Source organism: Podarcis liolepis, assembly GCF_965112155.1.
Source record: "Podarcis liolepis genome assembly, chromosome: 9".
Lineage (NCBI taxonomy): Eukaryota > Metazoa > Chordata > Lepidosauria > Squamata > Lacertidae > Podarcis > Podarcis liolepis.
The window spans coordinates 76,686,710-76,705,220 of record NC_139564.1 but is presented as its reverse complement, the minus strand read 5'-3'; the positions used below and the strand labels follow the sequence as shown (position 1 = coordinate 76,705,220).

Sequence of the window (18,511 nt, the reverse complement as noted above, 5' to 3'; positions counted from 1 at the left end):
GAGCCACGTTTGCACATAGTGCGGCTCTCCCTGCTCCACAGCTGGAGGAGCAACCCAGAAGCTTTCACTGCCACCTTATTTCACTGTAGCTTGTCATGTTGTTTGGACAGACGGTGAGTTTTAAACAAGCCAATTTCAACCCATAATTACTGAAACTAGGCTGTTTAAATCAGGACTATGGCCCCTCCAGCTGTTGCTGGACTGCAACCCATTCTCCTTGACCATGCTGGCTGGGGATGACGGGGGTTGAGAGCTCAACAACACCTACATGCTCCCCACTCCTGATTTAAACTAGCCGGAGTTAAGATCTCCAGATCCAGATGAAAGCAAACTACGGTTTATCAAAATCACACTATGGCTTAGTAAGATGAGCAAATGCAGCCACTAATTACCAGTGTATGAACTATACTCATTGAAATTAATAATAAACTGTACAAATCTCAGGTCAGCATCTAGGGCATTTGAAATTAAGCTCGACTGAGAGAGGAGGAGACTAGAATAAAGCTGAAACAATCCTAGTTAGTTAGTTAGTTAGTTAGTTAGTGACAGAGGACTTTCTTAGTGGCTACAGAATCTAGTCCTATTGTGGCAATCCCTAGAGTTGAGGAGGGACCAAGGCTCTCCAGCCGAGAGGATCAGGTGGCCAATGAGATGAGCCAAGACTCTGGAGAGCCCCTCCTGGGCTGGATGGGCAAATCACAGGACTTGAGACAAGGCAGCTTCACACATGGAACAGAACTTTAGCATTCCTTGCTACCAATAAGTCTCCAAAAGTACTACAATAAGGTTAAGTACAACTAATCATTTTCCAGTGTTCTTTAATTGCTAATTAAGGAAGCTAAAAATATTCCTCTTTACCCAGATAGCTGAAAGATACTGTTCTTGGCAAACCTGATATATCACTGGTTGGGAGAATGTTTTTAACTGTTTTTAGAAGCCTTTTAAACTGTTTTTAGTACTGATGTATTTGCCTCCCTGGGCTTCTTCGAGAGGAAAGGCAGAATATCTGTTGAGTAAAATAATGAAAACAATAACACAGCGCAGTGTGTTGCAAAGGATGGAGGTGCTATTAAATATAAAAACAGAGGTTTTGCTTACCTCTATTTTATTTTCAATGTAGTCCCATATACCAAGAACCACTATTCTCAAAACAGTCTAATAAAAAGATATGTGGGAAGAGGGAAGACAGAGAAAATCATAAATCATTAGCATTGTTAATCATTAATAACTTTTTGTAACAAAATGGAGAAAATCAGTCCTGTGGAGCAGAAAAGTTTTTTTAAAAATTTCAAATGCTTAACTTTTCTGTGGAAAGTGTTGTGTTTTATAAGTTCATTGTAACATTGTAAGTGTATCAGGTAAATGTAGGTTTCCCTGCTGACCCTAAAATGTGAAAAAGTTGCAAGTTATGTCAAAATATTCTCCATTCTGGGAGAAAGTAGAAACAGGGATGGAATCAACACTGTTGACAGAAAGAGGCAGCAGGTGTAAGAAAAAGTGTAAAATTAAGAATCATGCCCCCTTGTATCATAATTATTGATATACTGTAAGAGCATGAAGGTGAGCAGTGCTTCACAAAGCACATGTGGACAAGGCCCGGAGAATCCAAAGCACAACATGGAAGACAATGGAGGAAAGGAAAGGAATGAGGAACATGGGGAGGGGGGTCAATTCATATTCTTTCCACATTTCTCCTTGTCGCCACCTCTCGGTTCTACCTTGCTCTGTGTAAAATAGGAGGGGGAGGAAGCACGCCAGCCAGCTCCCTGTGTGCTAGTAGTGTTATTTTACTGGCAAGGATTTCTTTTTAACATGAAAGAGAGCATTTAAAAGTGGCACCCCCATCTGCAGTCCAAATCAGTACAGTTCGTTCTACCACTCCATAACTTTACAAACTCTCCAGAGTTCACTCATTAAGTGACCTGTGGATCACTTAATAATATGTTCTATGGATGTTATCTGTTGTTATTAGTTGTAGTGCATGTACAGGAATACACGTTTTCTTGATCTTTTGGGGGGTCTCCAGGGAAATGAAGAAGAAGAAAAAGAAGAAGAAGCTGTTTATCATGTCATTATGCTGAATGTATAGATCAGACCTTGCTCTTATGCCACATGAACTAGAAATTTGATGAACATTTCATGACATCAGAACATCTCAAATCGCCACAACAGCCTTCTAAAACAACAGACTGAGGGTGCTTGATGCCAAGTGCCTGAAGGCTGGTACTACTTTAGTAATAACGGATCAAACAATGTCTTTAAAAATAGCAGATGTACAGTTTCTTCATGTGTTATGCTGGTTATGCCTCTTTTGCTACCTGTGAATTTCCTTTAGCCATTGCTTAGGCAAATGCATCTGTGGTATTCGCCTACCCTCACAGGGTCGTTGTGAGGATTAAGTGAGGAATGGGGAGGCCCACATAGGCCCCCTTGCGCTCCTTGGGATATAAATGTCATGAATAAATAATAGTTGAAGGGTAAACGTTTTTCCAAACCCTGAACAGACACAGGACAACAGGGATATTCCCTTTTCTCCTCTCATCTCCTATGTGAAAAAAAGGCTACAGATAGCTGAACTGATGTGAGAAAATGATTTTGCTGTTGGTAATATTTTCTTTATACAATAGACAGGATTATCAAGCATATTTCATGCGAAACACTTCACAGATGGCTGGCCTCTTCGTAGTACATATCTGCTGCTGAAAGAAGAGCATCAAGTACTAGAGCTGTAGAAAATTGGGGAAAAAACAATTCACTGGGATTGCTGTTTCAATCCGTCATGCAACAGTCAGTGAAAGAAGCAAGTGAATTTGGACAATATCAGGATTTAGCACACATTCCCTTCACGCAGAAATGCCAGTGATAGAAAACATTTGCAGTTGCTTTTGTCTGGTGACCCCAACCCAGATATCTTATTGATTTACAATAGTTTTAATATTCAAAACCACATTTTGATTGAGCAAATATAGAAATTTCTCTGCAGTATTCAATAAAAAGTGATCTTCTCTACCTAAGGTTAAATGTAAGCCTTCTGGACAGGGGCCGTTCTGCAGAACCAGCATGGAGTAGGGGTTAGAGGGATCATGGAGGACAGGGAAAATCCAGGTCCAAATCCCCATAAACTTGCTGGGCTGACCTTGGGTCACTCGCTCTATCTCTCACTCTAGCCAACCCCATGGGTAGGTTGTAGAGATAAAATGAAGAGGGGGAGGGAAGAAGAAGAAGAAGAAGAAGGAGGAGGAGGAGGAGGAGGAGGAGAAGGAGGAGGAGAAGAAGAAGAAGAAGAAGAAGAAGAAGAAGAAGAAGAGGAGGAGGAGGAGGAGTTTGGATTTGATATCCCGCCTTTCACTCCCTTTAAGGAGTCTCAAAGCGGCTAACAATCTCCTTTCCCTTCCTCCCCCACAACAAACACTCTGTGAGGTGAGTGGGGCTGAGAGACTTCAGAGAAGTGTGATTGGCCCAAGGTCACCCAGCAGCTGCAGGTGGAGGAGCGGAGACGCGAACCCGGTTCCCCAGATTACGGGTCTACCGCTCTTGACCACTACACAAAGCTGCCCTGAGCTCCTTGGAGGAAGAGGAGAGTAAGGGGGGGGGGGAGCTAATTGTAAAGTAACTTTTTAGCAAATTGGAAACTATTTACTGAATACTGCAGAGAAAATTTGATACTTTATCAAAACGTGGCTTTTTAATGTTATAAGAGATTGGTTTACATGCTCAAATACAGACATATTTTATATATCTATATTTTCAGTTACAATAGTGTTTTCAATTATAACTGGTTTCTCTCTTCTCTTGTTTTATCCACGTAAACTGGTATCTTTGCTGGCTTTTGCACTATTGTAAAAATAGAGGCAGGGAAAGTGTCAGGCACACTGAGACGGGGATCCTGTCAGAACTGACGCAGGGTGTTTTCAGCTGCCCCACACATCCCTCTGCCTTTTCTCCTAGCACAGAAGGGTTTCTGGTGAGTTCAGGATCAACCAAGGAGCAAATGCAAGAATTTTATGGCACTTCTACTCAGGCATCACTCATTACATATTGAGATAATAATCCTTGAACATTATAGTAATATTAGAACCCACAGATTCTATACTGCACCTCTGATATGTATTGTGCTTCCAACTGAAGAGAAGAGAACAGGTCTTTGCCCCAAGCAGCTTACAAAATAAATTCTGACAGCAAGGTGAGGAGTAGGGAAGAAGTTGGAGGATCACAGGAGAATAATACACCCAACCAAGCAGCTGAAGTGCCAGAAGGAAGCACTTCAGTATGTTCCAGAGGCCTATAATTCTGGTCTTGATTGACCAAACCACCCATTTCTCATTTCTTCAAGTAATAATGGAAAAATAGGAAATCTCTGTCAATAAATGTGGCTATTTATGACCTTCTCTGTGTAATCTATAGACTCACCAGGGCATGCTCTTAAGTTCATCTGTGCAACTTGTTCCCCTCCCCCTCAGCACATTAAGGTTAACTAGGGATATCCTGCTCTGAAACCACATGCATCTTAAGCCTCAATCAGGACAGGAGGAACCCTGTGGTGTCAGTTAGGCAGAGAGGCAATTTGAACCTCAGTTTTTCCATTATCAAGATGTTCCATGGTATCTCAAAAACTTGCTGTTGTCACAGATACCAGTGGCCAAAATTGTGGCAATCTTTTTTAGGAATAATACCATAAAATTATATACCAGTGGAAAGATACTTTAATGAATACCGTAATGCAACAAAGTTCGTTCAATTATCTGTATTCTATCAAAAGTTATAGCCAAATAACCAGAAAAAGGAAGCACAACTTGCTTAGGTTGATATGCAGTAGCTTTCCTTCATTTGAATGTAGCCAATGAGCAGGAGGGTTTAGAGAGCCAATCGGGTGTCATCTTGTTTTGGCAATGATCCAATCAGGTCACAGTAAGATTCAGCTATTGATGTTATGTACTGGAGCTGAGAGGAGGGCATTTGTCAGTGTGTTATGTGATTGCTATCAAGTTGGTTGGGGTTTTTGTGTTCTTTCATTTAGTGAGTTTGTAAAATGTAATAAAATTCAAGAAATGGTGCAAAGAGTTGACTGGTCACCCAGAAAGCCATGTAAAATAGTACTATTAAGCAAACATGGCTACAGTTATGAAGAAAATAGAAGAAAAATTGGGGAAACTTAACCAAAGGTGGCATTTCTAAATTTTTGAAAAGATATAAGGAGACTCGGTCACTACAAAATCAGACTGGTAAGGGCAGGAAAAGGTGCACAACAGCAAGTGATGTTAGAAGAATTGAGAGACTGTGCCTACGTGACAGAAGAAAATCATCTGGGTGTATACAAGATAACATGGTACAATGTAATGTGAAGTTGAGTGTAAGGACTGTTCGGTGCAGACTGCAGGAATATGCCAGAATTCCAAGGAAAATGTCATTGTTATCTCTCAAACAAAGGTTTAAAAAATTAAACTGGGCTTAAACCCATGCCAACTGGACAGCGGAACAATGGGACAGTGTTATTTGGAGTGATGACACCAAAATCCTCTTGCTTGGTAGTGATGGCATGAAATATGTGAGAAGAATTGGAGATGATTTACATCCTACTTGCATTACACCTACTATGAAACACCCAGTTAGTGTTATGATCTGGGGTCATATGACAGCAAAAGGTGTGGGCAGAATTTGCATCATTAATAGGAATGTAAATGCCCCCAAATACATATCCCAGACTTTAACCCAATCAAAAATGTATGGAGCCGACTAAAGAAACTTGTTAGTCAGAAGCAACCCAGCAATAAAACCCAATTAATAGAGGCAATAATTCAATTTTGGTTTCACATTTTTACAGATGCAAAACTAAAAACCTTGGTTCACTCCATGGGAAGGCTAAAGGTTGCCCAACTAAGTATTAGCTGACATGGGGAGAATTTTTGTATATCTCATTTTTTTCTATGTGTTTGATGTTTCTTCTTTTTGACTGCTGTTGTAATAAATAATCCTTCATAAAAGTTATTGCATTACATTCTTCATTAAATTATCTTCCCATTGATATATAATTTTATGGTATAACTCCAAAAAAAAAGTGGTGTTATAAGCCATCATTGCCAAAACAAGATGACACCTGATTGGCTCTCTAAACACTCCTTTTTCTGGTTATTTGGCTATAACTTTTGATAGAATACAGATAATTGAATAAACTTTGTTGCATTACATTCTTCATTAAATTATCTTTCCATTGATGCATAATTTTATGGTACTACTCCCAAAAAAAGTGGTATGAGCCATCAAACCTCGGAAATCCACTTTCTCCAAAAGGTTTCCACAATTTTGGCCACTAGTGTAGAAACACACACACACACCCAGGATATTCTACACCTCTTTTAACATTAATCAACTAAATCCAATAATAGACTAAAGTATGGGGCAGAGCTGAGCCAGTTAAGAATCTACTTAAATCCATGGTGATCCCCTGCCAGGTGAGGGGCCCAATTAAGACCCCTCTAGTGCATGGAGCCCCCCAGCCCCCCCTGGCGGAAAAGGCCACCCTCCCTTCTGGCCTAACTGGCAGAAGCCAGCAGGGATTCAGGTGTGAAGGAGGCTCACCTGCGCTAATCGTCTCCGGTCAAGGTTAGAACTGCTCTGAAGTCTGAACACTTCATTTAATAATTTGAATTAAACACTAGCAATAGCAATACTGAGTAATCCACAGTAACGGCAAAATGTATCAGCCCAAAGTACAAAAGATATGAAGGAAAACCTTAAATAAGTCTATAGTCAACTCATCAGACCAAACACACCAAATATCAAATTGCACTGAGACTGACCAACGCTCAAACAATTCACATTAATAAGTCCTGACAACAAAACACAAACACCAGTTCCCAATTACCATAAAAAATGAATCTAACCCCAAATCAAAATCATTGTTATGGGAAAAGGAGGAACAGTCATTTCTTTATCCATTTTCTCCACTTTATGCATGGTATTAATATATATTTTCCTCTTAGCCTTCTACTTTTCCCACTTTAGTGTTCCTTCCAAGAAAACTGCTCTCCTATCCCTGGAGCCCAAATTTTGCTCATTCAGAACTTTTTCCAGTTGTATGGCATCCTTTTTGAACTGTACAGTGGTACCTCGGGTGAAGAACTTAATTCGTTCCGGAGGTTCGTTCTTAACCTGAAACTGTTCTTAACCTGAAGCACCACTTTAGCTAATGGGGCCTCCTGCTGCCGCCACGCCGCCAGAGCACGATTTCTGTTCTCATCCTGAAGCAAAGTTCTTAACCTGAGGTACTATTTCTGGGTTAGCGGAGTCTGTAACCTGAAGCGTATGTAACCCGAGGTACCACTGTATAGCATAATTAGAATGTGACCACACCAGAAAGCCTTTGTTCTGGGACATGGTCTACAAATTCTTATGGCTGCAACCTTCTGAATTCCCCAATGTAGAGAAACATAATTGGAAATATTAAGAACTTAATATTCATTTATCCTCACATCTGTCCATCTTGAGGAAGCTCATCATCAAGTAGCAAACACGTTAAATAGCACTGCACAATAAAATATTAATTAAAACCCAGTCTTACCAACAGCCCCCACAAATCTGCTAAAAACAGCTTGGAGGGTTCCAAATGCCCTCTGGAGCAGATCATCCTTCTCCTATGAAGAAGTTTCAAAACATAGATGCCACTATGAAAAAGGGCATCCTCTGAATAACCTTCTGCCACATCTGTGATGAAGGACTCTAAAGCAGAGCCTTCAATGCAGTTATAAACAACTAGCCAGATTTTCTGAGAGAAGGTGGTTCTTCAGTTACTCTGCACCCAGATGACTTAGAGCTTTAAAAAGGCAATGATCAGCATCTGGGGTGGGGGAAGAAACTTGGTCCAAGAAGGAGCTGGGAGTCAATGCAGGTATTTCAAGATTGTGGCCTGTGTGCTGTCGGTGGTCAGCTCCTGTTGATAACCTACAAGTTGTATTATACTCCAGCTGCACTTTCTAAGAACTATTGAAAATACAAGCTCATGCACTAACATGCCATATTATAAATATTCATTATTTACTGAATTTATATACCGCCCTATACCCGGGGGTCTCAGGGCGGTTCTCAGAATAAAATCAAGACACCCACCACAAAATATCTAATAAAAATACATTTTAAAAGGGCATAGGATGTAAATCGGATCAAACAAAGGCCTGGTTTAAAAGGAACCTTTTTGCCTGGCGCCTAAAGGTGTATAATGAAGGCACCAGTCAAACTTCCCTGGGGAGAGCATTCCACAGATGGGGAGTCACTGCAGAAAAGGCCCATTCTCACGTTGCCACCCTCCGGACCTCTCGTGGAGGAAGCACGTGAAGGAGGGTCTCAGATGATGATCTCAGGGTCCGGGTAGATTCATATGGAAATATGAAGTCCTTGAGGTATTGTAGTTCTGAGGTAACTAAGACAATTTAGGTGCCTAGATATACAACTGAACACATTTCCTAAGGAAGTACAGTGGTACCTCAGGTTAAGGACTTAATTCGTTCAGGAGGTCCGTACTTAACCTGAAACTGTTCTTAACCTGAAGCACCACTTTAGCTAATGGGGACTCCTGCTGCCGCCGTGCCACCAGAGCACGATTTCCGTTCTCATCCTGAAGCAAAGTTCTTAACCTGAAGCACTATTTCTGGGCTTGCGGAGTGTGTAACCTGAAGCATATGTAACCTGAAGAGTATGTAACCTGAGGTACCACTGTAACCAGTTTTTCAGCCATATTGTCCTTTGTCACTTACTTTCACATTTCACTTACCTCTGAAAAGAACACAGAGAGGATAACTAGACTGATCCAGTGAATAACTCCAGCAAACTGGGTTGCATTTGAAACTGAAATTAAATAAAGATTATTATGAAGCATCATTTTGGTTTCCCAGCATGCAAGTTGCACATTATACATAATGAACCAAACATTCTGAAGCCTGCCTTGATTAAGGCTGACCCCCCAGGAGACTGTGGGCCAAATCCGGGTTAGGAGAGAAGGGACAAAATGATGAAAGAAGTGAACTCCCCACCAATTGCAGAAACACTGGTAAATATTCACAGCTAGTACACAGCATTAGAGATATAGGCTCAGTCGAGACATAACACCAATTGTGATTTTTATTAACAATCATTTAGAATGCACACCTTGGTTTAAGCTTCACTAAAGCTTAACATGATTTACAGTTACTTGTCTGCTTCCATTTTCCATCTTCTCAACTCTCCCATCTCTGAGCCTCCAGCACATATTCTCCCCTACTGGCACAGGATCAGACATTTCACCTCCGTTTTCAATTAGCTGCAATTAGCATTATTGTCCAAACCAAACTGTGATTAATCTGAACTATGGTTTATTGAAACAAATCAGGTTTATAAACCATGGTTCCAAGTTTAGCTTCTTTCAGTAACAAGTCCAAGATTCAGGATTCAAAAGGTACCAAAAGTAGAATATAAGAGCCAAGAATGAATTAAAGTCACTCAACGCCCATGACTGCATGGTTTAGTTTGAATGCACTGTCTTGCAGGAAGAAGACTGTGGTTGCTATGTTCATCCATGGTCCTTTACCTCAGCACAGAAAGCTCTGGTTTAGGGTTGGAACTCAGGATTTTGGTTAATCTCCTTAACCATGATTTGTAGTCTCCATAACCATGATTTGTAGCCAGTAATAAAGTGAATACGTGCTCCTTTTTGGAAGCCAGAATGCTTGTGTCTTTACATGATGTGTGAACCAGGCCACATGCCATGAGACTGATCTACAATTTGACCTGCATTAAGCCTTCCTTTGTCCTCATGTAGACTGTAGGAAAGGCATATTACTAAACAACCATGTTTAATTCTGGATGTAGGTGGGGGAGGAAGAGAACACACCATGTTTTGAGGTTCTGTATCTGGTGCCAGAGAAGAAGCCAAAAAGCCTGGTAACCCGTTCAGTGCCTGCGTGCGATGGATTAGTAGCTTGGAGGGAGGACTCAGGAAAGCGACAATAAGCACAGTTTATCATTATTTACCATGATCACAGTGCAATACATCCCATGAGAGAAAAGATGTTGGCCTTACATAGTGGTACCTCGGGTTAAGAACTTAATTCGTTCTGGAGGTCCATTCTTAACCTGAAGCACCACTTTAGCTAATGGGGCCTCCTGCTGCCGCCGGAGCACGATTTCTTTTCTCATCCTGAAGCAAAGTTCTTAACCCGAGGTAATATTTCTGGGATAGCGGAGTCAGTAACCTGAAACGTCTGTAAACCGAGGTATCACTGTATCTGGCTGCATGAAAGGAAAACTGCAAGTTAGCCATCTGCCAGCACAAAGCAGACCTTAGGAAACACCCTGGACTCTTGCTGCGATGCAAGTCTCTCTCAAGAGCCTTTAGGTAGACCAATTTCCCCTCTTTATGTTGAAAATGTTTCATGTGCAGCAAAGTGTTAAAATAACTTTGGGAATACGTACGAGTTTTGTTTTCTTCTCAATAAGGAAAAAAACTTCAAGTTTTCAGTGTTGTGTGCAGGCACAGAAAAATGCAAAACTGTAGCAGAATATTAATCTGTTTGAGTGAAACACAGTATTTCACTTTTAGGTTTGTTTTGTTTTTTAAATCCTGTAACTCCACTACCTATGCAATGTTGCACTGACACATTTATAGCCCTGTCTCCATATTGTGAAATGCTAAGAGAAAGAAGGAAAAAACCTCAGCTACATCCTGATGGCTGCAATAAAGGGAAATGGGAAAATGCTATCAACAAGGCAGCAACCCATATGTTGGAAGGAATAAAGGAATGTGCAACATTCTGTCTGCCCTCTTGTGTTCAACTAAAGATGTGCAGAATGGACAACATGCAAGACAATAAAATATTTTTATTGCACCCCCCTACTCCAAGCCAGTACTGACTGCGAATGCTAATGGGCATTCTAAAGAGCCATACAATGAAAAGATCATCAGTTGCATTATTTACTTATTCATTCTATTTTTGACATTTATACGCTCCCCTGTAACAAGTGTTCTCTGGGCAGCTTACAGAATAAAAACAAAAAAGTTTAATAAATAAATAAAAGGACTAATAAAATAAAAAGTGGTGTAGCATAGCATTAAAAACTGACTAAAATGAATATTAAGATTAAAAATAAAGCGCAAATGGGTAAAACCTCAGTGCCTAGGACTTGCTGATCACAAGGTTGGTGATTCGAATCCCCACAACGGGGTGAGCTCCTGTCGTTCGGTCCCAGCTCCTGCCCACCTAGCAGTTCGAAAGCACCTCTAAGTGCAAGTAGATAAATAGGTACCGCTTTCTAGCGGGAAGGTAAACGGCGTTTCCGTGTGCCGTGTGCTGGCTCGCCAGATGCCGCTTAGTCACACTGGCCACGTGACCCAGAAGTGTCCTCGGACAGCGCTGGCTCCCGGCCTCTTGAGCGAGATAAGCACGCAACCCTAGAGTCAGACACGACTGGCCCATACGGGCAGAGGTACCTTTACCTTACTAAGTAGAAGGGGAAGAAATGGAGGCAGTGAGAGATTTTACTTTCTTGGGTTCCATGATCACTGCAGATGGTGACAGCAGTCACGAAATTAAAAGACGCCTGCTCCTTGGGACAAAAGCTATGACAAACCTAGACAGCATCTTAAAAAGCAGAGACATCACCTTGCGGACAAAGGTCCGTATAGTTAAAGCTATGGTTTTCCCAGTACAGCGGTACCTCGGGTTACATACGCCTCAGGTTACATACACTTCAGGTTACAGACTCCGCTAACCCAGAAATAGTGCTTCAGGTTAAGAACTTTGCTTCAGGATGAGAACAGAAATCATGCTCCGGCGGCACGGGGGCAGCAGGAGGCCCCATTAGCTAAAGTGGTGCTTCAGGTTAAGAACAGTTTCAGGTTAAGTACGGACCTCCGGAACGAATTAAGTACTTAACCCAAGGTACCACTGTAGTGATGTATGGAAGTGATGTATGGCTGATTGCCGAAAAATTGATGCTTTTGAATTCTGGTGCTGGAGGAGACTCTTGAGAGTCCTATGGACTGCAAGAAGATAAAACCTATCCATTCTGAAGGAAATCAGCCCTGAGTGCTCACTGGAAGGGACAGATCCTGAAGCTGAGACTCCAACACTTTGGCCACCTCAGAGAAGAGAAGACTCCCTGGAAAAGACCCTGATGTTGGGAAAGATGGAGGGCCCAAGGAGAAGGGGACAACAGAGGGAGAGATGGTTGGATAGTATTCTTGAAGCTACCAGCATGAGTTTGGCCAAACTGCGGGAGGCAGTGGAAGACAGAAGTGCCTGGCATGCTCTGGTCCAGGGGGTCACGGAGTCGGACACGACTAAACGACAACAAAGTAGAGGACACTTTCACCCCAGTGTGGCTCCCTTTTATTACACACACAGCCCAACAGGACAAGAAGAAGAACCCACCAACAGCATATGAATCAATATGGCTAACTTGACCCAAGAACCCCACACACCCTCATACACACAAACAGATCCCACTGCAGTCAACTGAAGGCAGGCCACCACACTCTGGGGCCCCCAACCTCTCTCAATGCCAATGAAAATTAATAAATGGATATAAAGAATGAAAGTTTACTATCCACCTCCCTTCTCTCTCCTCCCCCAACCTTATACTGTATACCACATTAAAGTCTCACGTCGAATGTAACTGATCTATGTTGTTGTTTAGTCGTTTAGTCATGTCCGACTCTTCGTGACCCCCTGGACCAGGAGCACTCCAGGCCCTCCTGTCTTCCACTGCCTCCCGCAGTTTGGTCAAACTAATGCTAGTAGCTTCGAGAACATTGTCCAACCATCTTGTCCTCTGTCGTCCCCTTCTCCTTGTGCCCTCAATCTTTCCCAATATCAGGGTCTTTTCCAGTGAATCTATGATCTATAGAAAGGACTTTATGATCTGAAAACAGAGGTGATGTATGTTCTTTTGTAATCCAATAAAATCTTTAATAGAACAATTCTTAAAAAGTAATAATGTCTGTATCCTGCCCGTTCATACAAGATGGGGTACAGAATATATAGACATCCACAACACACACTTTGAATTGAGGTAATTTTAATCTGTTTCAGTATTCTAAATTTTGTAAGTTTTAAATAAAGGATGGGAGTGAATTTTTATTGGGGGGAAATACAGCACATTTCAAAGTGTTCCCTAATTCACTCTCACAGTGGTGCTTAAAATCTAAAGCAGTGTTGGGTTGGGGTCACTGCGGGACACTGAAGTCTTGGGTTGTGCAAACTGTACACTTAAGGTGGGTGTCTCTGCTGTCAGTTGTGTAGGCCTGTAATATGTGTTAGTTGTTGTGCTAGAAAGATATGCTATATTTACTCAAATCTAATGCTCACCATTTTGGCCAAATTATGTTGCGAAAATCAAGGTGCACGTTAGATTTGATGGCACATTTACAGTCACCAAGGGATGCAGGTGGCGCTGTGAGTTAAACCACAGAGCCTAGGACTTGCCGATCAGAAGGTTGGCGGTTCGAATCCCCGTAATGGGTTGAGCTCCCGTTGCTCTGTCCCTGCTCCTGCCAACCTAGCAGTTCAAAAGCACCTCAAAGTGCAAGTAGATTAATAGGTACTGCTCCGGCGGGAAGGTAAACGGCGTTTCCGTGCGCTGCTCTGGTTCGCCAGAAGCGGCCTAGTCCTGCTGCCACATGACCCGGAAGCTGTATGCCGGCTCCCTCGAGCAATAAAGCGAGATGAGCGCCGCAACCCCAGAGTTGGTCACGACTGGACATAATGGTCAGGGGTCCCTTTACCTTTACAGTCACCAGCAAATATTTTTTGTTTCAATGTTCCTAAAACTGAGGTGCACATTAGATTCAATAGCACATTAGACTCGAGTAAATACAGTATTAATATGAAGGAAAGGGGATCTAGGGAGAATTTTTCTGCTTCCCCACTTCCAGCCACTCTTTGAAGACTGGAGAAGGGACCCTCTTAAGAATATTAGGGGGGCAGACTTCCGGTGCTTCCTGCCTTAATGGATGCAGCCTCCCATGCTAGCGGAGATCATTTGTGGAAGAAAACAAGGATGACCTGGGAGTAATTGTCCTTGCAAGCTCCCCCAGGGCCCGGGGGGAGTGAGCTTCACTCGTAGATCGTCTTGATAAGTGGCTCTCGCTCTGGTATGGAACCCAAGAGGCAGTAGGAGCTAAGTGTAAAAGCGCTTCGCATATCGGTAACCCCCCCCCCCCACGCAGCCGTGAAGAGCAGAGGTGCTTCTGTTTATTAGGATGAAATTGGCTCTAATTTACAGACAGGTGCAGAATGAAGGGGACAAGATTATAAACTGCCAAGTGAATCCCATTACTGGGTTGCAACGTTTCGAACTGGAAAGATTTCCTTCGTTGAAAAATACGGTACGTGAGGGAGGAGGGGAGTTTTTACCCTTTTTTACATATACTATATTTGCTACATAAATGATTTGGCAAGCCTCCCCCTAAACAAATTGATAAAAAGCAAGAAGAGAAAAAGAGAACGGAATTATATTTATGGATTAATATAAAAATAGAACTGTGTGAGATCACTGAAATGATTTAAAGCATCTAACTTCCACTGGAAGACAATTCGGATTATGGCCTTAGAAGACCTGGCGCAACGCCAGATTGTTAAGAGATCTAAGAATTGGAAGGAGAACTGGAAATTCGCCCAGAGCTACGGCGGGAAACCAGATTACTCCCTTACTCAGACACAAACAACAAAGATGGCGTAATGACGCAGCTAGAATTTCAGCAGAAGAAGAGAAAGATTGGAAAAGCGGAAGAAGAGATGCTGCTGCAGGACATGATTAGAACAATGAAGAAGCAAATGGGAAAATAAACATCTCACACAGAGAATTTACAGGGTACAGAACTCTCCTTGCGGGGGAAAAATCTTTTTATTAAATATCTCAACACGAATGGAAGTTAAGAACTCTGTAGCTAAGATCAGGACTTAATGCAACTGAATTAACTAAGATTTTGGAAGCAGGGGAAAATAAGAACTTTGCATCCCAAAACCCAGCACACAGGAAGTCACTCAAAAATTATAATTGGCTGTATAATTGATCTATATTTGGATGGGAATGGTAATTTGATATTGATAAAATGTGGCTGTTATTGGATTTTAATAATTGAAAACTAATAAAAATTACTATTTTAAAAAAGAATATTAGGGGGCGGGCAGGGTAAGCATGACTTTGTCTTCCAATGAGGACAAGACCATATTAAAAATGAACATAAGATTTTAGCTAGAGTTCATTCATTTTCAGCTTTGTAATCTTGTTATACATAAAAATGGCCTAGACATCCTGTTATTGCACCTGTAACCTAGTTTTCAGGCGCCATGTGGCACCTAGATTGTCTAACTGAGTTTCTAACACCGATCTGCACCAGTTCCCAATTTGTTACCAGGTCAAGTTCAAGGTGTTACTACGGACATATAAAGCCCATAACAGAACAGTAATATATTCTCCAGAAATCTTTAATGGTTTAGTCACGCATGCAATCAGAGTAAAATTTCATTTAATTATACACATCAAATAAAAATAATAATAATTCAGTATTTCCCCAGATTATTATAAACTCCAGCCTCATTTCAGACAACATGATACAGTATATTGAAATACTGCAATGTTTAGCTGGTGATATATTGCAATGTTGAAAATCAGATATTACCCAGCCCTATTAATTACTCTGGAAGACCAACCAACCCCATAGTGCTGCCGGGGGGGGGGGGGGAGAATTCAAATGTACATCTGAATGGGACAGGTGGGGAGACAGTGGGTAATGTTAGGTCTGGGATGAGCCCCAAAGGAATATCAGCACATCAGAGGTTCACAAAATTCCATACACTTCACACCTCATACAATCTAGACCAGGCTTCCCCAACCTCGGACCTCCAGATGTTTTGAGACTACAGTTCCCATCATCCCTGACCACTGGTCCTGCTAGCTAGGGATCATGGGAGTTGTAGGCCAAAAAACATCTGGAGGGCCGAGGTTGAGGAAGCCTGATCTAGACACTATTCCCAAGCTATTTCCACCCACCCACCTGCAACCCATAGTGCATTAGCCTCAATATAATGGCCAAAAGTTTCAGGAAAAAGAAAAACCTGCTACTCACACTGGAGAAGCTTTATATCTATTAGGAGTTCCAGAGTCAGCAGGATCACCACCAATACTACACAGGCTACCAGGAAACTGTTGAGACTTGCACTGAGCAAAAATACCTGCCACACAGCAGCTCGCCTCCCACAGCACGGCTTAAGCCAGTTAGATCTGAAGAAAGAAAAACAGGGGGAAGAAGGGAAGAAAAGCGACAGGAAAAAAGGAAGATAGGTAAAGAGTAACAGGACAGAAACTGTACAGCTGTCTGTATGAGCAGAAGGAATCTTATTTGAAAAATACCCTCTGAATATTCATGCTTTCTGTTTGGTCAACCTATACAATACAAAGAATAAGTATGAATCTCTGGGTACATTTTACATTACAGGTGAAATTCTTGTTTAGACAAGCCTACCTAGATGCTTATAAGGTTGAGGTAATTTTAAACTTTTAGTATTTTAATTTTCATATGTTTTTAAGTATGGTTGCAAATTTTTATTAATTGTATTGTTTTACCTTTTTGTCAGCCATTTTACAATCAAGCGGTATATAATTTTTGTGAAATAATAATAATAATAATAATAAACCAACTCTTACTGGAATGATGAATGCCTGTATCTCTCTGTTTTGTTTTATTTCTTTGTATTTGCTCCGCAAGTAGCACAGAACTGGACACCTGGCAAATCAAAGCTTCCATATAAAAATACTATTCCTTTTCAGAGGGATAGCTGTGCTAGTCTGTTGCCCATCTCTACATCAGACCATGTGCAGAGATGCTAAGACTCCAACACCCACCATCTCTGATCATCAGCCAGGCTGGCTTAGGCTGATGGAGTCCAGTAAGATCTAAAGGGCCACAGATTTCCCCATTAGAGGTAAACTGTGAAACAAAAGGAGTAACATCACCATACCGAACAATCTTCTTTTAAAAGGTTCTAAATGCCACTACGGATGTGCTGTGTTATGAAAATCATAGAATGGTAGAGTTGGAAGGGACCCTGGGGGTCATCTAGTCCAACCCCCTGCAATGCAGGGATCTATTTGCCCAACCTGGATCTCAAACCCATGACTCTGAGATGAAGTGTCTCATGTTCTACCAACTGAGCTGCCCCACTGGGGTGAGCAGCATCGCTGTCTCCATTGCTAAATTCACAGCTTCTTGACAAGACGTTTTAAATTTAAACTGAGCAACTTCTTGGGTTCTGTAAATTATCTTACTAGCACTACATTATTGCTTTTGTCTTTTCTCTACATTTCATACCATTTTCATGAGTGGCGCCTCGGGTTAAGAACTTAATTCGTTCCGCAGGTCCGTTCTTAACCTGAAACTGTTCTTAACCTGAAGCACCATTTTAGCTAATGGGGCCTCCCGCTGCCACGTGATTTCTGTTCTTGTCCTGAAGCAAGGTTCTTAACCTGAGGTACTACTTCCGGGCTAGCAGAGTCTGTAACCTGAAGCATTTGTAACCCGAGATGTTTGTAATCCGAGGTACCACTGTACAACTCTGCTTTTTAACTCTTGACTTTTCCTATAAATTTCCCAGAATGGACAGCAGAGGGTAGAGATGCATGTCTTTACAGAGATTATAGAATATAACATTTTAATTTCAATCTGACTGGGACAGGTTTTGCAAAAAATAATAATAATGAGAGCAGTAATGGACCTGGCACGGGTTTGTATTGCCAATGATAAAAGATGTGTTTAGAGCCAGAAGTGCCTGGAAAAACCTTTATTGTTTCCTTACATAGAGTCATGTTTGCCATTCATCAGAAGTGTGCAAAGTTATACATAAATATTTAAAAAGCTTGTATTATCTAAACACATTTAACAGCAAAACAGCAGAAAAGTACAAATTTAAAAGAGTCGCCAGCCACCACAAACTACAGCAAACATTTTCAAGAAGAAAAATATTCTGTTGGCATTGAAGAAAGAGGTGGCCAGCTGAGATTTCCAAAGGATGGGCTGCACTCCTGCAGAATCAATCCACTTTGGAGCAAAGGAGCATTCATTCAAATAAAACTTTAAATAATGCCCATGAATTAGAATAGAGTCTGAGGTTAAAAACCAACAACATGCCACCACAAAACAGTCAAGAGGGCAACCTCCTGGCTGCAAAGACCAAGAGCTAAAACATGACAGACACATCACAACTGGTTGAAGTTGTCCATGTGGCGACAGTAATTCTGTTTTTTTAAAAATAATATTTATTACTTTTAAACCTTACAAAAAGGAGAAAAGAAAAGAAAAAAGAAGAAAAAAGAAAAAGAAAAAACAATACAGTACAATATATAAACAATACACAACACAACATTAACACATTAAACAAAACGAAAGCAAAAACAATTCAAAAAACACACATTATACCATCTCAATATCCTCTCTTTCATTCCCTTGTTTCATTGACCTCCTCTCACCTCCCTTTTTGTATTCCAT

The 18,511-nt window shown here is 41.4% G+C and overlaps 1 protein-coding gene across 8 annotated transcripts in view; it reads right to left on the bottom strand.

Moving 5' to 3' along the window:
- Positions 1 to 18,511, bottom strand: part of TMEM266 (transmembrane protein 266) — a 103,489-nt gene that overhangs the window by 23,108 nt on the left and 61,870 nt on the right. For 4 of the 8 annotated variants that reach the window (XM_083460735.1, XM_083460737.1, XM_083460736.1 and 1 more), the window contains 3 exons: positions 16,097 to 16,251; positions 8,765 to 8,838; positions 1,099 to 1,155 (listed from right to left, as the gene is read on the bottom strand). In XM_083460735.1, the coding sequence (XP_083316861.1) occupies positions 1,099 to 1,155; positions 8,765 to 8,838; positions 16,097 to 16,251 (286 nt within the window). The remainder of the gene's footprint in view (positions 1 to 1,098; positions 1,156 to 8,764; positions 8,839 to 16,096; positions 16,252 to 18,511) is intronic. The other 4 variants (XM_083460740.1, XM_083460741.1, XM_083460738.1 and 1 more) reach the window with 2 other exon arrangements.